The 21,142-nt window shown below is 29.4% G+C and overlaps 1 protein-coding gene across 1 annotated transcript; it reads right to left on the bottom strand.

The window, feature by feature from the left end:
- Positions 1-18,402: 18,402 nt before the first annotated feature.
- Positions 18,403-21,142, bottom strand: LOC136071760 (uncharacterized). The gene is made up of 10 exons (XM_065791575.1): positions 20,855-21,142; positions 20,602-20,766; positions 20,324-20,497; positions 20,135-20,209; positions 19,869-20,042; positions 19,680-19,754; positions 19,520-19,570; positions 19,034-19,269; positions 18,705-18,882; positions 18,403-18,605 (listed from the first exon to the last, which is right to left on the bottom strand). The coding sequence occupies exons 1-10, from the start codon at positions 21,096-21,098 to the stop codon at positions 18,469-18,471; spliced, it is 1,509 nt and encodes a 502-aa protein (XP_065647647.1). The 5' UTR covers positions 21,099-21,142; the 3' UTR covers positions 18,403-18,468.

The following is a 21,142-nucleotide window of genomic DNA, read 5'->3' as shown; positions in this document are numbered from 1 at the left end:
CTAGCACCTGGCCTAGTGGCAGCTCATTGATTGTATACTGAAGTTTTTTCCAGAAAGGAAAAGAAAATAAAGTCTGGAAAGAAAACAACTTGTCATTAATTAAGCTGTTTGTAAAAAAGCTCATCAGATAAACAAAAAAGAATACAAGTGTTTTAAGTTACTAAGAATTATAAGTGAAAACAAATTTTAGTTCAATTCGAACTCTTTTACCATTATTTGATAAAGAAATGTTTTTCATTATTTGTTTTCTTTAATAAAAACTAACTGCTTCAATAAGCTCGGCGCCAGCCGGTTCCGTAGCTCCGTATCTATTAAACCGGTTGAACTAAATAAACATTCTGATGGTACCGATGTCGCTGGAACTGAAAATATTACCTGTGCAATTTGTGTCAGAACCGGGAACAATTTTTGATTAGCTTGGAAAAATTCGATGGCATTATTTTCGTAGCTCTGAAAGTATTGCAGACTGTAATCGTTTATTTCTTTTTCCAGTTTATCATTGTTTTTAATTAAATGACAACATGATTTATCTGTTACAAGTTCAATTAAGTTGATTGGCTTTCGTCTTTTGTTGTTAACGAAATTAGTAGTATTTGCAAACGGTGGCGTTGACGATTGCTGAAATGTTTTTATGGTATTGTCAGTTGAGCTGTTTGATGAGTTTAAAGTGTTATTTAAACAGTTTGTTTCAATTGTTATATCGATTTCTTCGGATTCTTTTAGATGCATTTCATAAAATGTTTTTATAAACATTTTGCCTTTGTAATGCATTCATATCTATCGATATATTTCTTGATTTCAAATTTACGAAATTTGAAATCAAGAAAAGTAGCTGCTGAGAAAAAATCATTAGCAAAAATGTATTTAAAACGCCCTTTTAGAGACCTTAATAATTCCTTTTGAAAAGTCTTAACTAGTTCTGTAAAGTTGGGTTGCGATTCAAGTATTCCATTTAGTAGATACAATGTTGGAAACAGAAATGTTACTGTAACATATTTCTTTCCGCTAAAAAGTTTTGTTAGCTCTTTAATTGGGTGTAACAAATCACATAAATCCTCCAGCACCTTAAATTCATTAGCAGTGGGAAGATAGTCTTTTATATTTTGATATTCGATGCTTGTCATATCCAACGCAGTTTTATTAGTTAATATAGATTCAATCATATCGAATTGGCTATTCCAGCGAATAGCTATATCCTGTACTAACTTTATTTTAGTTTCATATCAAAGTGTTTCTTGAACTTCTCTTAACTTTTTTGTAACATCTCCGAATGCTTAAATGAACCAACGATGTGCCTACTTTATTCTATTAATATTTTTACTTTTATATCTCTCGTGTTTAAAAGATTGTTAACCACAAGATTCAAACGATGACTAGCACATAGAATCTTAAGAACATTATCATCAAATTTATTTACTGCGGAGAAAATTTTTGCACCTGAGTCAGTAACTAGTGCAAAAATCTTATTACTGATTGACCATTCGCTTAAGATTTCGTTTAACGTATTAAATACATATTCAGCTGTTTTCACTTCAGACAAAAACCTAAGATCCAGATTTCGGTCAACCAGAATCATATTTTTGTCAATAAAATGACAAGTCACACCGAGGTAGCTGTTTTTACTCAATGATGACCAAACATCACATGTAATTGTAATGAAATGACATCCCTTCAAATTCTAGCATTAAAATTGATTTTAGATTGCCCGTAATTGATGGAATTAATTTTTATTTCGAACTTACCGAAACAAAAATTTCTATGCAGGATTTGGTCAAGCTTGATGGCTGACCAGTAAAACCATTTCATAGGAATCATTTCACGGATTGAATTACTATGCTATGTTTTTGTAAAAGTATATACTTTTTATATGCTATGTAAAAAAGATAAAAGATTTTTTTTTTAGTTTGATAACTTTTATGTCATTTATGTTACATTTATACATGTCACACTAATACATGTGAAAGCATAAGCTAAATATTTGTTAAATGGTAACCAATGCTAAATGATAACCTATGATAATTTTTAAAATTGGTGAAATGGTAACCAGTGTTAAATGGTAATCTATTATAATTATGATTATGCTATATATATGCTTGATTACTACAGAGAATAAAATAAAATGTATCTATTGTGTATATAAATATTATATGAGGTGTTTATATATATTATATAAAGTTAATAAAATGTATTGTGTATTATAGTTATTATATATGTTTATATTATGTTGTTTCCATGTTTTCAAAGTGCGTTACTTTGGCAAACATGTTGAGCAAGATTTTGCGTAAAGTTGTTATTTATGTTACTAATGTTGTTACATTCGGCTTACCTTTATGCTGGTGTCTATTGTTGAAAACTATAAGTGGTTTTATTATTGAAACTCACTGCTTTTAATCATTCACTAAAAGCCACTCAAGAAAAATCATTTCGCCGCATATACATTTTGTTTATATCTTAATTTGAACTTTTAGAACCATGACGTACCAACATGAATTGTTTTCTAAAAGCTAAAATGAAATAACAATATTTAACAACTACTACTCTCTTGTCATGACATGAATTTTTTTCTTTGTATTTACTAACATTTTTTCATTTCAGATTTATCATGTGATGGATTTATGCGATATAAAAGAATGAATATTTGTAAATTTTGATGAAAATTTAAAAACATCTACTAATAATTAGTCCGGTCGATGTTCAAATTTCAATGTTGCATATGTCATTTTTAAGTAGTTTCTAGGCTTTTCTAAATGTGTTTCTTATTCACATGGTTTTACAAGCAAGGTCTGCAAGCAAATTTGAGCTGAAAATTTTTTTTAGCCTTTAAGGAGAATTGGCGTTATTCTTTGTTTAATTTAATTTGTTTAAATATAGTAGTTCTAATAAAAAAATGTTTGTTTTTGCTTGGTTTTTTACTTATCTGTTTTCAGATTCTTATAAACTAGGCAACTCAGCTAACCAAGTTTTGTTTTATATTTTAGTGCAATTGGAAAGAGCTGAAAGTTATTTTTAGAGCAATTGAAAAAAACTGAAGTGTTTTTTAGTTACTTCATACGGTATAACTGATACTGATTTATGTAAGTTTACTATTTTGTTTTATTTTATATTAGATTTATTTTATATTTGATATATATTATATTAGATATATATTTTATGTATTTAACATGGAAAACTGACTAATTTGTTGACGCGAAAGTTTATAAACATAAATCTGCCTATATTTCAGTATACTTAATATTTCTCTGCGTCTATATAAATATTCTTTCTTAGAAAAAATAACAGAACAGAAAAAATAAATAAATACCTTTTAAAAGTAGTTGAAAAAAAATAATGATGTTTTTCCATATTTCATTGTGTAAAGTGTTATACCATTTTTAAAGGTATGTGAATATATATATATATATATATATATATATATATATATATATATATATAAATATATATATATATATATATATATATACATATATATATATATATATATATATATATATATATATATATATATATATATATATATATATATATATATATATATATATATATATATATATATATATATACTTTAGAGTAAAATATGCTGACTGACATTGCTTCAATTTTTTATAGAAGATTTTGCATTTATTATTTTTGTGCATTAAGGTAAAAATAATTTTGTGCATTGCAGTCTAGATTCTTTGTTGAATTTAAAAAGTTGATGTAATAAAATATTGTTTAATATTTTTGAAAAAACGATTTATGTATATGAACATATAAAAAGATATGGATTTCAATATATCTTAAGTTTAAATAAAGTCTTTGATTAGAAAAGATCACAATTTGTAAGGTTCTTTTATGTTCATTTATTCAGTTGTAACAATGGTAAAATAACTGGTAATATGTTAAATAATAATAGTGAAATTGAAATAGATAGTATTAGGCTGAACAAAGTTAATAATGTAAATGCTAATAGGCAACTTGAAAATAGTTTTCAAATGATAAAAATAGATCTAGGCAGAATGAAATTATTCGTTGTTGAAATGTAAGAAATGCTGCTTAACAAGCAGAAAACTTACTAGACAGAATTCAGTGTCAAGCAGTGTTAATGTCTGTAAATTTGATTTTACTTTAGAGACTTTAGAACAAACCAGAGTATGAGTTTAACTATTTACAGTAACAATTAACACTTAAATTTAAATAATTCTATTTTTTTTTATAATTTTTATCATAATCATGTTCTTTTTCTTCATTTTTTTTAGTGTGTCTTCCCTTTGTCAACTTTTGATTAGTTAGCTTACTGTTGAAACATGGTTTTAATTTTTGTAAATTTAGTATGATATGAAATTTACTTTATTAATCATTAGTCAACAGGCAGAGAGAAGCTGGAGCTTAATTATGAAATGCTGGAAATTAGCTTTTAATCAAGGTAAAAATGATTTTGTTTACTGGTAAATTATTAAAACCAGTTAATACTATTTATTCCGTATTTTTTTACTTTTGTTAACATGCTGCTTTGGAAACACTTTCCTTCTCGCTCTGTTTCTCTCTCTCTCTCTCTCTCTCTCTCTCTTTCTCTCTCTCTCTCTCTCTCTCTCTCTCTCTCTCTCTCTCTCTCTCTCTCTCTCTCTCTCTCTTTCTCTCTCTCTCTTAGATGAGAGGGAAATTTAATGAAACTTATATAATACCACAAATAATAATAACAAATATTTTACGAGTTGCTTGATATTCTATAATATTGTTGCTCAAATTGTTTAACTATAATTGTCCGTTGATTATTCAAATATTGTAATAAATGAAATCTTTTTAGTCCAAGTATTTAAGTTAATAAAATATCTTATTAAATTGTAGTGTTATTTGCCAGTGTTACTACATTGTATTGTCTAGCCTTTTTATAATCTTTTTGAATTATTCTGTAGACACAAAATATATATTTTCTGTTATTATTATACTAATTCTACTAACAATAAAATGCAAATAGTACTTTTGTAATTGAAAATTGTAATTTTTTTTTCGTTTCTCTTTTTAGGTATTTGCAGACTTTACTTTACTTTTCTTTTCTGGTACCTGTGTTGCGACAGATTTTAAAAAGAACTCAACTGATGTTAATGCGGTCTTTATGTCGTTAACTATAAGCAATGAGGTTGCTGATAGGGACTTAAAGTTAAAATATTATTAGATAAATTTGTATTTAAATTTTTAGATAATATATTAAAGTTACTAATGTGTTTTTATTGTTATTATTGATTTAATAACTCATAACCCGTATTACGGGTTGCTTACTGCTGGTCATTATCATTATGTTATGAATTCATAATAGTTAATAAAATTGTATTGAATATTCTCTGGTTATCGCGTTTTATGCGTATTTAAATGCGAGTTTAATACTCATTAGGCGTCGTATTGTAAACCTGTCTTTATACGCATCTGATGTCTGATTTTAATGAGCGTTCGACACGATAAAATGGCTAACATAATGCGTAAATACCGCGTATTCTGGAAAGTTTTGAATGCGCATGTAATACCAGGAAAATTTTGTATTGAATATTCTCTATTTATCGTGTTTTATACGTGTTTACAAGAGTTTCAAATTCAAGTTTGATACTCAGTAGGCGTTGTATTGTATACCTGTCTTTATACGCATCTAATGCGTATTTCTAATGCGAGTTCGACACGAGAAAATAACTAACATAAATACTAAAACGATACGTATTTAAATGAGTTTCTAATGCGCATTTACAACTAAATTTGCCGACTTGAAAATGATCTTGCGCTTTCATCTTGGAAACAATTAACACTTTCTCCGACCAATAACACTAATGTTTATTAAGGCTTAGCTTGAAAGACATTTTTCTTTTCATTGATTAACCTCAAAATTACGTCATACAACACCTGAGCATAACTTACATGCGCTCCGTTTACAGCTCATTTACCTTGCGCGAAATATCTTGTCTTTATAAGATTTTTTCCGATTCAATATCAAATTTGTGTAAGACTTTTATTTTAAATATTATTTATTTTACTGTATGATTCTTTGCCCTATATATTTAATGAGCATAACTGGTTAATGAAAATAGATGTTAGCACCTAGGAATAATGTCACTAGATAAGTATTTGTCTCCGAATGTTCATTCTTGCGCAACGCGTTATATTGCCTTTCTTGAAAAGTAGTCACATCGCACTTTGCTCAAAATGGGCCATATTAGGGTGTTTTGCTGAGCAGTAGTATGTTCTCTCAAATGTTGCAACTCAAGAAGGCTTTGATGCAGACGTAGAGGTGGGTTTTACTTGCTTGTTTTGAAGATGATACGCCGACGGGGATTTCTAGGAATGACCATTAAAACATTGAAAACGTCACATACCAGAGTATTGAATCTTTGTAAGGGTCAAAACTATATTCATTTCTTGAAGAGAATCAGGAGTGTTACAACATAATCTAGGATTTGTTTTTAACGCTGATATACTTATATACTCTTTCTGTGACTACCTAAGCGCGTACTTTCTTTATTATAATATGCTTTTATCATCGTTGTCTGCCCACCAGTGTATGGTCCTAAAAAGACGTCATTTGAACGTTCATGAAACGTCTTTTTATGACCAAATGCCGGCTGGGTTGCGAAAACACTGCTGTTGTTGTGCCTTATGAATAGTGAATTGAGTAATTTTGTAGTTAATTAAGTTAATTGCTTTATCACATTATCCTTACCACAACGGTGGCAATCCTAATTGTTTTGGTTTTAACATTTGTTTATGGTTTCTCCAGCCCAAATCCAGATTTCAAATTTTTTCTATCTAAATTATTCATTTGTTAATGCAACTTTTTACATAGACACACAAAAAGGTTTTCGTGTTGTTTCTTTGTATTCGGGAAGTTTTGGGTTGAAAGTGCAATACCTACTCTTTTAATGTATCAAAACTACTACGGGCTTTAAGCGTTCAAATTAATTTTAGACTAATAGAATTGCGCTGCACTGTAGAAATGACATAAAACTAAATAAAATTTAAACATGAAAAGCTAATATTTTACTAAACTATTTAAAGTAAATTAAATGTAAACTGAAAAATTCCAATAAACCACGTTTATTCAAATTAATTACATATAAGCTAAATTTAAAACAAACAGCAGCACCACACCGTTTAAGCGTAATTTTTTATATAAACAAAAGCTAAAACGAATAATTTCAATAAACCGCGTAAAATTAAAATAAATATAAACTAAAAGCAAAACGAATAACATCACTAAACCGTATAACTGGAATTAAATAAATTCGATATAAAACAAATATCTGTAATTTATCGATTCTTTTTTTTTTCCTTTTCTTTTTTCGGTTAATATCGTTTTTTACAATTGAAACAGTTTTCCTATACATACACATACAATCAAACAAATAGCTAGAGCAGGAAGTAGACATAATGTCTTATCACCGAGCACCGTTTTCAAAATATCGTACCTTTAAAAATGTTTTATTATAAACACGTAAATATATAAACTAGAAGATAACATATCGTATTGTTTTATATAAGTTTTAATACATAAAGACGCAAATAGTAATTGCTCCGTGCTTACATTTTCCACAGTAGCAAAAAACAAATAAATATGATATTGTTATATTATGATTGGTAACATCATTATTATATTTTCATATTTGGGTTTGTGACAATACACTTTTTGTTTTTTAACAATTTATTATAATTTTTACGGTTGAGTTCAACTTAATTTAAAAGAAACGTTAAAAATAAGGCATAGTGTAATCATTTTCACTCGTTTCACGCATTTCACGCATTTCACGCAGTTGAACGTATGCGTTACAAAAATTGTTATAGAAATATACACAATTTGTCTTACAAATCGTCCATATATTATGTAGCGCTAAAATTTTTCAATGAACAGAAGTAGGAGACCTAAACCTCTATTTCGTGGCAGTTTTTCTAAAATTGAACGCGCTATTTTATTCTTTCTTTTTTTTTAAGGCTCTGCGAGTGCAAAACATTTATTCTGTTTTGTTTTGTTTATTACTGAAATTTAGCGTTGCGCAATTTATAGACAATTCCTTGACAGTTTTTGATAAATATAGGCTTTTAACGGATTTTCAGCTGCAGTAATCATTCTGAAAACTGCGAAAAAATGTTTTGTTCAATTCCGAAGGTCTTACCATAGAAATTAACATAACAAATCATTGGTTATAAGAATTGTCATCATATATATAACAAAAAAATGATATATGTTGTTACGTTTAGTTTTAGCTGTGGTTCATCAGTTTTTGTTTTGTAAGTTTTTATTAACCCTCAAGTAAAACTGTATAGTAAATATAAAGTTAGATCATGAATACACAATCTTATAGTTAATTAGTTGTTGTAAAACTTCAACCTTAATTAGCTTTAACACGATTTGAGATATGGCGCCCGTAATCCTTAACTTTTGCTTCAAAATGTTGGGGTTTAGTGTAAGCGCCGAATACTCTTATGATCGTACGGAATCCGTCACTGCAATTCGCATACAGATGTCTTGGAATTCATGCAGAATTCTTCTCAGTTGCGACGGCGTCCGCCAAGAAGTGACTTGGAGTTGCCATATAGGCTGATACTATACTTAGCAATTGGCATCGCAAATGGAGGAAGTACTTTTTTTTAACGGCGAACAGCGGAACTATGTCGAGTATTTTGCGCCAAAATTATTTTGTAGTTTTTTCTATCAAAATAGCTATATCTGTAAATAAAATGCATAAATGAAGTAATAAACATGTAATTATATAATATAGAAAAATATAAGTACTTTGGTAAAAAATACGAATTATTTTCACTGGACAAGAACACTTTTTTCAGTTTCAACATTAAAAAAATTATTTTTCAATGCATGTATTTGTCATAAGATAACTTTTTTAGATTTATATTCGCAAAACTTATAAATGAATAACAGTAACAAAAGATTTTGTAGGTATTCTTTGTGTACAAAACATCTTTTATATATGTTCAGTGTTTCTCATCAACTGACCATCAACCGAAGACCAATCTTCTGTTATAACTTTTTCTATTGCAAAAATTGCAAAGCATTTTTGATGCATGGCTATTTACATACAATTAGCATGAGATTTACTTAGTCAAATGTTTGGAAGTTATAAGACGATAGTTTATGTAATACCTAATAGTGAAGGTTAGTAGCAAAAAAAATATCGAAAACTGTTTGTTTTCAATGCATAAAAGCTAATGATTACATTTACGTTAAATTATTTTTAAAAACCTGAGCGAAAATAACATTCTTAATTAAACTAAAATAGTTAAAAACAAAAGTCAATAAAGTAAATTTAAAACAATAGAGGCATAAGAAAACTGATGAATAAAAAATGCAAAACAGCGTTTTGGCTCCAATGACTTGTTTATAAGCATACGAGTGATGCCGAAGTAAAAAAAAAATGTCTTACTTTTTTTAATTTTCATAGTTAAAAAAATGGATAAAATAAAATGTAACGTATGTAAGTTTATATATATACTAGCGGATTTAAAGCCCTATTAGCGCGGTGCTTTGTACGTCTTTTCCACACCGAACTTTTATACACTTTTTCCTTATATATATATGTATGTATCTTAGCTTTTCGGAAGCGTAAAATATATGAATCTTTAGCAAATTCACCGTTTTCATACTTATCTATTTCGCAGCGATCATTTTTGTACCTATTCCATAATGCCAATGATATCTAGAAAAATACCATAATTTGAAAAAATGTTTTAAGAGCAAAAATATTAAAAGCAACAACTTTTCCGCGTACGTAGAGCTTGCTCTACGAATGCGGAAAAGGTGTGCCTAGGAGATTTATAACTACGTTTGTTGTCTTTTGAACGCCTATCATTGACAGCTAACTGGTTTAGTGCGCTGTAATCATCAGTGTTGCTTCAGGGTTTTAAGACCTCCTATTAGCGTAATAATTTTTTTAATCTTGCTAATATATTAACAGCAAAATAAAAAAAAAATAAAAAATTATTGAGCAGCAAAGATTTGTAATTATTAAAATAAACTTTTTAGGCTTTCTTATTTTCCATGTTCGACTGTTCCATGCTGCCTTTAAACTCAACTCATACTAAACATGTTGACACTTACAGACGTTTGTACGTGACGCTATACAAACGGCAAAACTAAGAAGATCTCAGAACATTAAATCTTGGTCATAAAAAGACAGTTCATTTTTATGATTATGATTTAAAATATTAAGAGGCGGCCTTAGCTAAACAACTCTAATCTAAAAATTGAGGCAAAAATTGTTTGCGCAGTGACGTCAATTTGTTGCAAAATCATAAACAAAACATTATTACGTCATGTTTGATTTTGCATTAATCTTATACGTTTTGATTAATTCTGATTATGGTGCATACAACTGCACAAAAAGATATAAAACAGGTGCAGATATATCGTTTCACAGGTCAGAGTTTGTATTTTTTACAATAGTAATAAACAACAAGTTCTCATATAGCGACAAACAGAAAAAAATCTGTTCATTTTTATGCAACACGAATTCGTCAGTCTCAGATGAAAAAAATGAAACAAATAAATAAAGCTTTAAGAGTTTTCCTGCTAAATATAGAAATAATTATACAGATGTCCAGAAAGAAATCTAGATTATGAAGCTGAAAAACTTTCTAGCTAGCTTTTAAACAATGTTGGAAAGAAATAACCACTTTTTCTGGTTTTTATAAATTCGGAAAACGTGGTTTTGAATGATGTTAAGAACATTTTATTTGTGGAATCATTATTTAGCACTAGGCAACGTGAAGATTACACAAACTGGGATTAACTGATGGCGATTTTATGCTATTAAAACGCAATGGCTTTTAACCATAAGAACACGTTGACAGCTTTGACAAATTCAATGAACAATGCTTACCACCTTAATAAGCATTCTTTTTTAAGCTATCAAAAGATGGGATTAAGACTGAACACTATAAGCGCGCACATAATGTTAGGAACTTTTGTAACTGCAAAACTACCACGACATTTATCTTAAAACGGATGCAAGGCTGTTAGCAGATGGTTTTAAAAAATTCAAAACAACTAGTGTGACTTGTTGTGCGTATAATCCAGATCAATACTTTAGTGCTCCGGCAATAAGTTGGAATGCATTTTTAAAAAGACTAGATTCTGGCTCAAACTACTCACTAATAACAATTTGCGCAAAATTGGGAAGGGAATCCGCGGTGGTATCCCAATGGTGAGCAAGCGCTTTGCAAAGGCAAACAACTCTTATCCTGTTTATGATAGTTACAAACCGAATTCGCATATAACGTCTTTGAATGTCAACAACCTATACGACTGGGCAATGATGCAGTATTTGACAAACCAAGGCTTTCAGTGGTGCAAACCATCGATTGAAAAAATCCTTAAAACGTCAGATGACGCTCTAGAAAGCTTTATAGTTGAGGCTGACATTAAGTACCCTGATAAACTACATGACACCCACAACAATTATCTTCTTGCTCTAGAAAGGATGGCAATTAAAAAAGAATGGTTGAGTGAATTTCAGAAAAAAACAGCAGGAAAACATGACTTAAAACCTATTAAGTTTAAAAAAGCTATTCCCATGCTTACGAAACAAGGAAAAGTACATTTTAATTGGCATCGCAAATGGAGGAAGTACTTTTTTTTAACGGCGAACAGCGGAACTATGTCGAGTATTTTGCGCCAAAGTTATTTTGTAGTTTTTTCTATCAAAATAGCTATATCTGTAAATAAAATGCATAAATGAAGTAATAAACATGTAATTATATAATATAGAAAAATATAAGTACTTTGGTAAAAAATACGAATTATTTTCACTGGACAAGAACACTTTTTTCAGTTTCAACATTAAAAAAATTATTTTTCAATGCATGTATTTGTCATAAGATAACTTTTTTAGATTTATATTCGCAAAACTTATAAATGAATAACAGTAACAAAAGATTTTGTAGGTATTCTTTGTGTACAAAACATCTTTTATATATGTTCAGTGTTTCTCATCAACTGACCATCAACCGAAGACCAATCTTCTGTTATAACTTTTTCTATTGCAAAAATTGCAAAGCATTTTTGATGCATGGCTATTTACATACAATTAGCATGAGATTTACTTAGTCAAATGTTTGGAAGTTATAAGACGATAGTTTATGTAATACCTAATAGTGAAGGTTAGTAGCAAAAAAAATATCGAAAACTGTTTGTTTTCAATGCATAAAAGCTAATGATTACATTTACGTTAAATTATTTTTAAAAACCTGAGCGAAAATAACATTCTTAATTAAACTAAAATAGTTAAAAACAAAAGTCAATAAAGTAAATTTAAAACAATAGAGGCATAAGAAAACTGATGAATAAAAAATGCAAAACAGCGTTTTGGCTCCAATGAGTTGTTTATAAGCATACGAGTGATGCCGAAGTAAAAAAAAAATGTCTTACTTTTTTTAATTTTCATAGTTAAAAAAATGGATAAAATAAAATGTAACGTATGTAAGTTTATATATATACTAGCGGATTTAAAGCCCTATTAGCGCGGTGCTTTGTACGTCTTTTCCACACCGAACTTTTATACACTTTTTCCTTATATATATATGTATGTATCTTAGCTTTTCGGAAGCGTAAAATATATGAATCTTTAGCAAATTCACCGTTTTCATACTTATCTATTTCGCAGCGATCATTTTTGTACCTATTCCATAATGCCAATGATATCTAGAAAAATACCATAATTTGAAAAAATGTTTTAAGAGCAAAAATATTAAAAGCAACAACTTTTCCGCGTACGTAGAGCTTGCTCTACGAATGCGGAAAAGGTGTGCCTAGGAGATTTATAACTACGTTTGTTGTCTTTTGAACGCCTATCATTGACAGCTAACTGGTTTAGTGCGCTGTAATCATCAGTGTTGCTTCAGGGTTTTAAGACCTCCTATTAGCGTAATAATTTTTTTAATCTTGCTAATATATTAACAGCAAAATAAAAAAAAAATAAAAAATTATTGAGCAGCAAAGATTTGTAATTATTAAAATAAACTTTTTAGGCTTTCTTATTTTCCATGTTCGACTGTTCCATGCTGCCTTTAAACTCAACTCATACTAAACATGTTGACACTTACAGACGTTTGTACGTGACGCTATACAAACGGCAAAACTAAGAAGATCTCAGAACATTAAATCTTGGTCATAAAAAGACAGTTCATTTTTATGATTATGATTTAAAATATTAAGAGGCGGCCTTAGCTAAACAACTCTAATCTAAAAATTGAGGCAAAAATTGTTTGCGCAGTGACGTCAATTTGTTGCAAAATCATAAACAAAACATTATTACGTCATGTTTGATTTTGCATTAATCTTATACGTTTTGATTAATTCTGATTATGGTGCATACAACTGCACAAAAAGATATAAAACAGGTGCAGATATATCGTTTCACAGGTCAGAGTTTGTATTTTTTACAATAGTAATAAACAACAAGTTCTCATATAGCGACAAACAGAAAAAAATCTGTTCATTTTTATGCAACACGAATTCGTCAGTCTCAGATGAAAAAAATGAAACAAATAAATAAAGCTTTAAGAGTTTTCCTGCTAAATATAGAAATAATTATACAGATGTCCAGAAAGAAATCTAGATTATGAAGCTGAAAAACTTTCTAGCTAGCTTTTAAACAATGTTGGAAAGAAATAACCACTTTTTCTGGTTTTTATAAATTCGGAAAACGTGGTTTTGAATGATGTTAAGAACATTTTATTTGTGGAATCATTATTTAGCACTAGGCAACGTGAAGATTACACAAACTGGGATTAACTGATGGCGATTTTATGCTATTAAAACGCAATGGCTTTTAACCATAAGAACACGTTGACAGCTTTGACAAATTCAATGAACAATGCTTACCACCTTAATAAGCATTCTTTTTTAAGCTATCAAAAGATGGGATTAAGACTGAACACTATAAGCGCGCACATAATGTTAGGAACTTTTGTAACTGCAAAACTACCACGACATTTATCTTAAAACGGATGCAAGGCTGTTAGCAGATGGTTTTAAAAAATTCAAAACAACTAGTGTGACTTGTTGTGCGTATAATCCAGATCAATACTTTAGTGCTCCGGCAATAAGTTGGAATGCATTTTTAAAAAGACTAGATTCTGGCTCAAACTACTCACTAATAACAATTTGCGCAAAATTGGGAAGGGAATCCGCGGTGGTATCCCAATGGTGAGCAAGCGCTTTGCAAAGGCAAACAACTCTTATCCTGTTTATGATAGTTACAAACCGAATTCGCATATAACGTCTTTGAATGTCAACAACCTATACGACTGGGCAATGATGCAGTATTTGACAAACCAAGGCTTTCAGTGGTGCAAACCATCGATTGAAAAAATCCTTAAAACGTCAGATGACGCTCTAGAAAGCTTTATAGTTGAGGCTGACATTAAGTACCCTGATAAACTACATGACACCCACAACAATTATCTTCTTGCTCTAGAAAGGATGGCAATTAAAAAAGAATGGTTGAGTGAATTTCAGAAAAAAACAGCAGGAAAACATGACTTAAAACCTATTAAGTTTAAAAAAGCTATTCCCATGCTTACGAAACAAGGAAAAGTACATTTCACATTTTAGTAATCTCAAGCTTTATCAATTACTTGAGATGCAAGTCACCAATATTTACTTAGCTGTAAAGTTTAGACAAAAGCGACGAATGTCTCGCTATATTTAGATGAATACTGATTTAAGAGCAAAGACTACTGCAGTTTTTGAGAAAGATTTCTTTAAACTGATGAATAATAGCGTGAAAGGTAAAACAATCAAAAACTTACGCAAGCGAATACGCGTTGCCCTTGGTTGAGGAAATGAAGAAGATTTGCATAGGAAGCTTGTTGCTGACCTAGCTTACTTTTCACAAAAAATGCTTGATCGTATACCTGCTGCCTTCCACAGCGCAAAAGCAAGACTAAAGTTCAAATGACCTATATATGTTAGTCAGGCTGTCTTAGATCTCAGGACGCACCTTATCAATGAGTTTTTGTATAACCAGATTAAATCAAATTATAGCCAAAAACCACAACTACTCAACACTGACACAGAAAGCTTGTTGTTTCAAGTGGAGACTGAAGAAACTTACAATAACAAGATAGAAAATTTTTATCATTTTGACTTTAGTTAGTATACAAAAGATTATCCATGCTTTAACAAGACTAGGAAAAAGGTTATCAGAATATTGAAGGACGTGTCTAATGGCGTTTTCATCCAAAAGTTAGTCGCCTTACGATCTAAAATATATTCTGTTCATAAAGCTGAAAGATATAGCAAACAGATAGGAAATGGAGTTTTCAGGATATACTTAAGAAAGATCTTAAGAACGAGTCATTCAAGAAGTGTCTTGAAAATGAAATTGAAATGAAGCATGCTCGAGTTAGAATCAGAAGAATGGGACAGCAAATCATTGTGTATGAGCCACTAAAATTCTATTTGTCACTCTTGATACTGAACAGTGAATTGTTCCAGATGGAGTTACAATATTGGTATATGGTTATAAATTAATGTGAGTGTTCTTTCAAAAAGTAGCTGGGTTCTATCCGGAACAAGTTGTAACTTTTTACATAGGAGTCGTTCATTTGATTCAGCAACAAGACAATAAAGGGCAGGTTGACCTATTAATCGCATTACCCAATCAATTGGATAAATCCTTAAATACCTAATTGGGTCAGTAGCGCTTTTTCGTCCGTTTTCTAGCTCACCAGGACCATACAAGTAAGGGACATTTACACTAGGAGAAATAAAAGTTTCTATTATTGGAGCAACCATCGATTGGGCTAAAAGTGTTTTTTCTATTTTAATTGCATCTATTGTTTTTTTACCGTATAAACGTGTAGTTTGGCTATTAATTGGAACATCTATAAAAACAGGTAGGCATTTTACCCATGTGACTGACTTTTAGTTCTTAGCAACCCTTAAGCATTCTGGCAGCCAAAATGCTTATCAGCAAATGTACAGTTATAGAGTTCAACGATTGGTTGTTCTCGATGTTGTCTTTGTAAGATTTTTTCCTAATCAATATCAAGTTTATGTAAGACTTTTATTTTAAATGTTATTTATTTTACTGTATGATTCTTTGAGCTATATATTTAATGAGCATAACTGGTTAATGAAAATAGATGTTAGCACCTAGGAATAATGTCACTAGATAAGTATTTAAGTAATATAAACAAGTCATTGGAGCCAAAACGCTGTTTTGCATTTTTTATTCATCAGTTTTCTTATGCCTCTATTGTTTTAAATTTACTTTATTGACTTTTGTTTTTAACTATTTTAGTTTAATTAAGAATGTTATTTTCGCTCAGGTTTTTAAAAATAATTTAACGTAAATGTAATCATTAGCTTTTATGCATTGAAAACAAACAGTTTTCGATATTTTTTTTGCTACTAACCTTCACTATTAGGTATTACATAAACTATCGTCTTATAACTTCCAAACATTTGACTAAGTAAATCTCATGCTAATTGTATGTAAATAGCCATGCATCAAAAATGCTTTGCAATTTTTGCAATAGAAAAAGTTATAACAGAAGATTGGTCTTCGGTTGATGGTCAGTTGATGAGAAACACTGAACATATATAAAAGATGTTTTGTACACAAAGAATACCTACAAAATCTTTTGTTACTGTTATTCATTTATAAGTTTTGCGAATATAAATCTAAAAAAGTTATCTTATGACAAATACATGCATTGAAAAATAATTTTTTTAATGTTGAAACTGAAAAAAGTGTTCTTGTCCAGTGAAAATAATTCGTATTTTTTACCAAAGTACTTATATTTTTCTATATTATATAATTACATGTTTATTACTTCATTTATGCATTTTATTTACAGATATAGCTATTTTGATAGAAAAAACTACAAAATAATTTTGGCGCAAAATACTCGACATAGTTCCGCTGTTCGCCGTTAAAAAAAAGTACTTCCTCCATTTGCGATGCCAATTGCTAAGTATAGTATCAGCCTATATGGCAACTCCAAGTCACTTCTTGGCGGACGCCGTCGCAACTGAGAAGAATTCTGCATGAATTCCAAGACATCTGTATGCGAATTGCAGTGACGGATTCCGTACGATCATAAGAGTATTCGGCGCTTACACTAAACCCCAACATTTTGAAGCAAAAGTTAAGGATTACGGGCGCCATATCTCAAATCGTGTTAAAGCTAATTAAGGTTGAAGTTTTACAACAACTAATTAACTATAAGATTGTGTATTCATGATCTAACTTTATATTTACTATACAGTTTTACTTGAGGGTTAATAAAAACTTACAAAACAAAAACTGATGAACCACAGCTAAAACTAAACGTAACAACATATATCATTTTTTTGTTATATATATGATGACAATTCTTATAACCAATGATTTGTTATGTTAATTTCTATGGTAAGACCTTCGGAATTGAACAAAACATTTTTTCGCAGTTTTCAGAATGATTACTGCAGCTGAAAATCCGTTAAAAGCCTATATTTATCAAAAACTGTCAAGGAATTGTCTATAAATTGCGCAACGCTAAATTTCAGTAATAAACAAAACAAAACAGAATAAATGTTTTGCACTCGCAGAGCCTTAAAAAAAAAGAAAGAATAAAATAGCGCGTTCAATTTTAGAAAAACTGCCACGAAATAGAGGTTTAGGTCTCCTACTTCTGTTCATTGAAAAATTTTAGCGCTACATAATATATGGACGATTTGTAAGACAACCCAAGCAAAAATTCACAACAGGCGCAGTACAGCGCCAGTACTGTCTAATACTGGTGCAAGACTGGCAGTCAGTACTGGTTCTGCATTGGCATTTACATGGCATGATAACGCTTTGCCAGTACTGGATGTCCAGTACTTAACCATTGCTGGCATCTGGTAATGGCATAGTACTGCCTCAATTAAAAATTCGCAACTGGCATAGTATTGCGCCAGTACTGTTTAACACTGGCGGAATACTGGTAGCCAGTATTGGTTGTGCATTGGCAGTTATCTGGGATGATAACGTTTTGCCAGTACTAGCTGTTTATTCTTAACCATTGCTAGCACCTGAGAGTGGAATAGCACTTAGGTGCTATTCCACTCTCAAGTGCTAGAAATGGCATTACAAGAAATTTCTTGAAAAATTGAGAGCTGTCGCGCTACTGGTAGCCAGTACTGGGTTTTGTAACGGCCGTTACCGGTAACTGTCTGGGAAAATTATATATATATAATATATATATATATATATATATATATATATACATATATATATATATAATATATATATATATATATATATATATATATATATATATATATATATATATATATATATATATATATATATATATATGTATATATATATATATATATATGTATATATATATATATATGACACTATAGCATCAAGGTAATCTTTTAAGACAAACAAAATATTATTTTTCAATGTTTTTTTTTGTATAATTCAAAAAAAAAAAAAAATTTATAGAACTTCGTCTTCGTTTTCAACACTCACTTCTCTTTTTATTTAACAATCTATTTTTCTTTCCACCATCTCTATCCTTCGCACCTGAAAACCAGCGACTTATTTGACTAGAAATTTGTTTTTCGTTAATCTCAGGAAATCTTATTGTAATTACTTCTAAAATAAACATTTAAACTGTGTATTTTAAGAGTTAAGTAAGAAATTACATAAAATAATTTATTCATGTTTGTTAAAGTTAGAAATAAGACAATATACCTAGCAAATATTTGTAAGTTTCTGTGCTAGAAAAATTCAATTTTTTTACACCATTTGACTCTCGTCCAAAAGCACTGTAAAGCACTTGAATATTCGGTAAAATAATCTTTGGAATTACAAAAGATAAATTTTCCGAAAGTTTTAAAGTACTTTTCACATTTAACATCATGAAGCATTTCTAAAAAAAAAAAAAATTTGTATACTAAATATCAAATAATTAAATATAACATTAAATATAAATAAAAAATAATATTTAATAATGCAATACTTCGTAGCAGACTTAAAACAAATATTTCTAGCATTTTTTGAATCAATACTAAATCATTTACCAGTTTTTGAATCATTACTACATCACTCTTCAATTGCTTATCGAAATCATGAAAACTCTCTATATGGTTGAATGGTAATTCGTTAATCGTCTGTTCGGTTATTATTTTTTGGATATTAACAGTGTCATTGTTAAGACTAAATAACGTTCTTGTGATTTTCGCTTCCTCTCTAATACGATATTCAATGCTTCTCCTGGCAGACTCCAGATTAGCTTTCGACGCAGGAGCATCTTTAGCTGTCATGAAAACATATATTTTATATTTGCATTAGTAAAGAAAAACCACCATTTTAAATAACTAAATCAGTTATTAATTATTAAATTATCATTATGTAATTTTTTTCCAAATGTTTAACGTCCATATCCACACTTGTGTGGTTTAAATATGGTTTCCATAGTGTCATTTTCTTATACAAGTGAAAAGTTAAATTAATTCTTTAGAATGAATGAAGAATTGTAAGTAAAAAAACTCTGACAATATCCTAACCTGCAGAGCCACATGTAGGACAATACTTATAATTTGGATTAAGTATCACATCTAAAAAAATATTTTCAGAATATTACATTTATAAGTAATGATCAACATTCTAAAAAAGATTTCATTGAAAATAATATTTAAATGTAAACTAAGAATAATATTGCATTACCTTTTTTATTTGTTTTATCGTCGTTTAAATTTTTCCTGGTGTCTTCAAGTGATATAGTGGAATTCTTTATCATTTCTGAAAATAATAAACTTTTTAAATAATAAAAATTGCTTTGACGCGTTTTTTTGTGTGTGCAACAATAACGGTTATTTGTAATTAAAAGAATTTTTTTTATTAAAGAAAACATACGGTTTTGTTTCTCTGAGTTACATTTAGAAGACGCTATTTTCTTTATTTTGGGGGACGAGGATGAAGAATCATTAGATTGTTCATCACGACATGACGACCATTTTTTCTTTACTTTAAATGAAACAAAGGACTCTTTTGAAATATCACTATCTCCACTGCTTTCAATACTACGCTCTAAAACAGATAAGATATAGATATCTAGAAATGATTTTATTTAAAAAAATAAAATAACATTTATAGGTAAACTAAGGATTAAAATGAATTACCTTTTATATTTGTTTTATTGTCGTTCAAATGTTTCCTGGTGTCTTTATGTGATATACTGGAATTCTTCATCATTTCTGAAAATAATAAATTTTTTGAATAATAAAAATTGCTTTAACGCGCTTTTTTGTGTGTGCAACAATAAGGGGAATTTTTAATTATAAGGATTTTTTTTATTAAAGAAAACATACGGTTTCGTTTCTCTGTATTACATTTAGAAGACGCTATTTTCTTTATTTTGGGGGACGAGAACGATGAATCATTAGATTGTTCATCACGAGATGACGATCGTTTTTTCTTTACTTTAAAGGAAACAAAGGAATCTTCTGAAATATCACTATCTCCAGAGCTTTCAATATTATGCTCTAAAACAGATAAGATATAGATATTTAAAAAAAAACAAAAAAAAAAAACATTTTTAAAAATATTTCAAGTAATATTTGTTTGCAATAATAAAAAAATACCATACCTTTAAACGAAGAGATATCTTTTAAAGATGCTTCAAGTTCAGAGCTGCTTAATTTAACAGGAACAGATTCTCCTTCTGAACTATTCGGATCTTCAAAATTACTGCTCTGTACTACAAATTCAGAGCATGCCCTAATCATCCGTCGCACACCTTGTTCATAGCTTTCTATAATGTAAATAAATATCTTTTAATATGACAACATTTAAGTTAAAATGCATTTAAAATTGATTACATAAAGATTTGAATTACGTACTTGCTTCTTTAACTAAAACAATTTCAAAGCTCTTCCACAAAACTCCTGGTATTAATGACATTTTACTCATTGAATCAAGTGCATGATACTCATTTTCAGATGGATATTTACAGAATAATTTGTCTTTTTTATAATACATCCATAAAATTGGAATCACATCAATACATTCCTTTCCATGCTTTTTTTTCCATGTTTTTTCAAGAAACTTGACTACAACATGAGTAGTACTTTTCTGATGATTCATATTAATTAAATACCTTATAAAAATAGCAAATTAAATTTAAAATT

The sequence above is a fragment of the Hydra vulgaris genome, chromosome 02, assembly GCF_038396675.1.
Source record: "Hydra vulgaris chromosome 02, alternate assembly HydraT2T_AEP".
Classification (NCBI taxonomy): Eukaryota; Metazoa; Cnidaria; class Hydrozoa; order Anthoathecata; family Hydridae; genus Hydra; species Hydra vulgaris.
The sequence above is the reverse complement of the archived record's forward strand: the minus strand, read 5'-3'. Positions and strand labels throughout refer to the sequence as shown.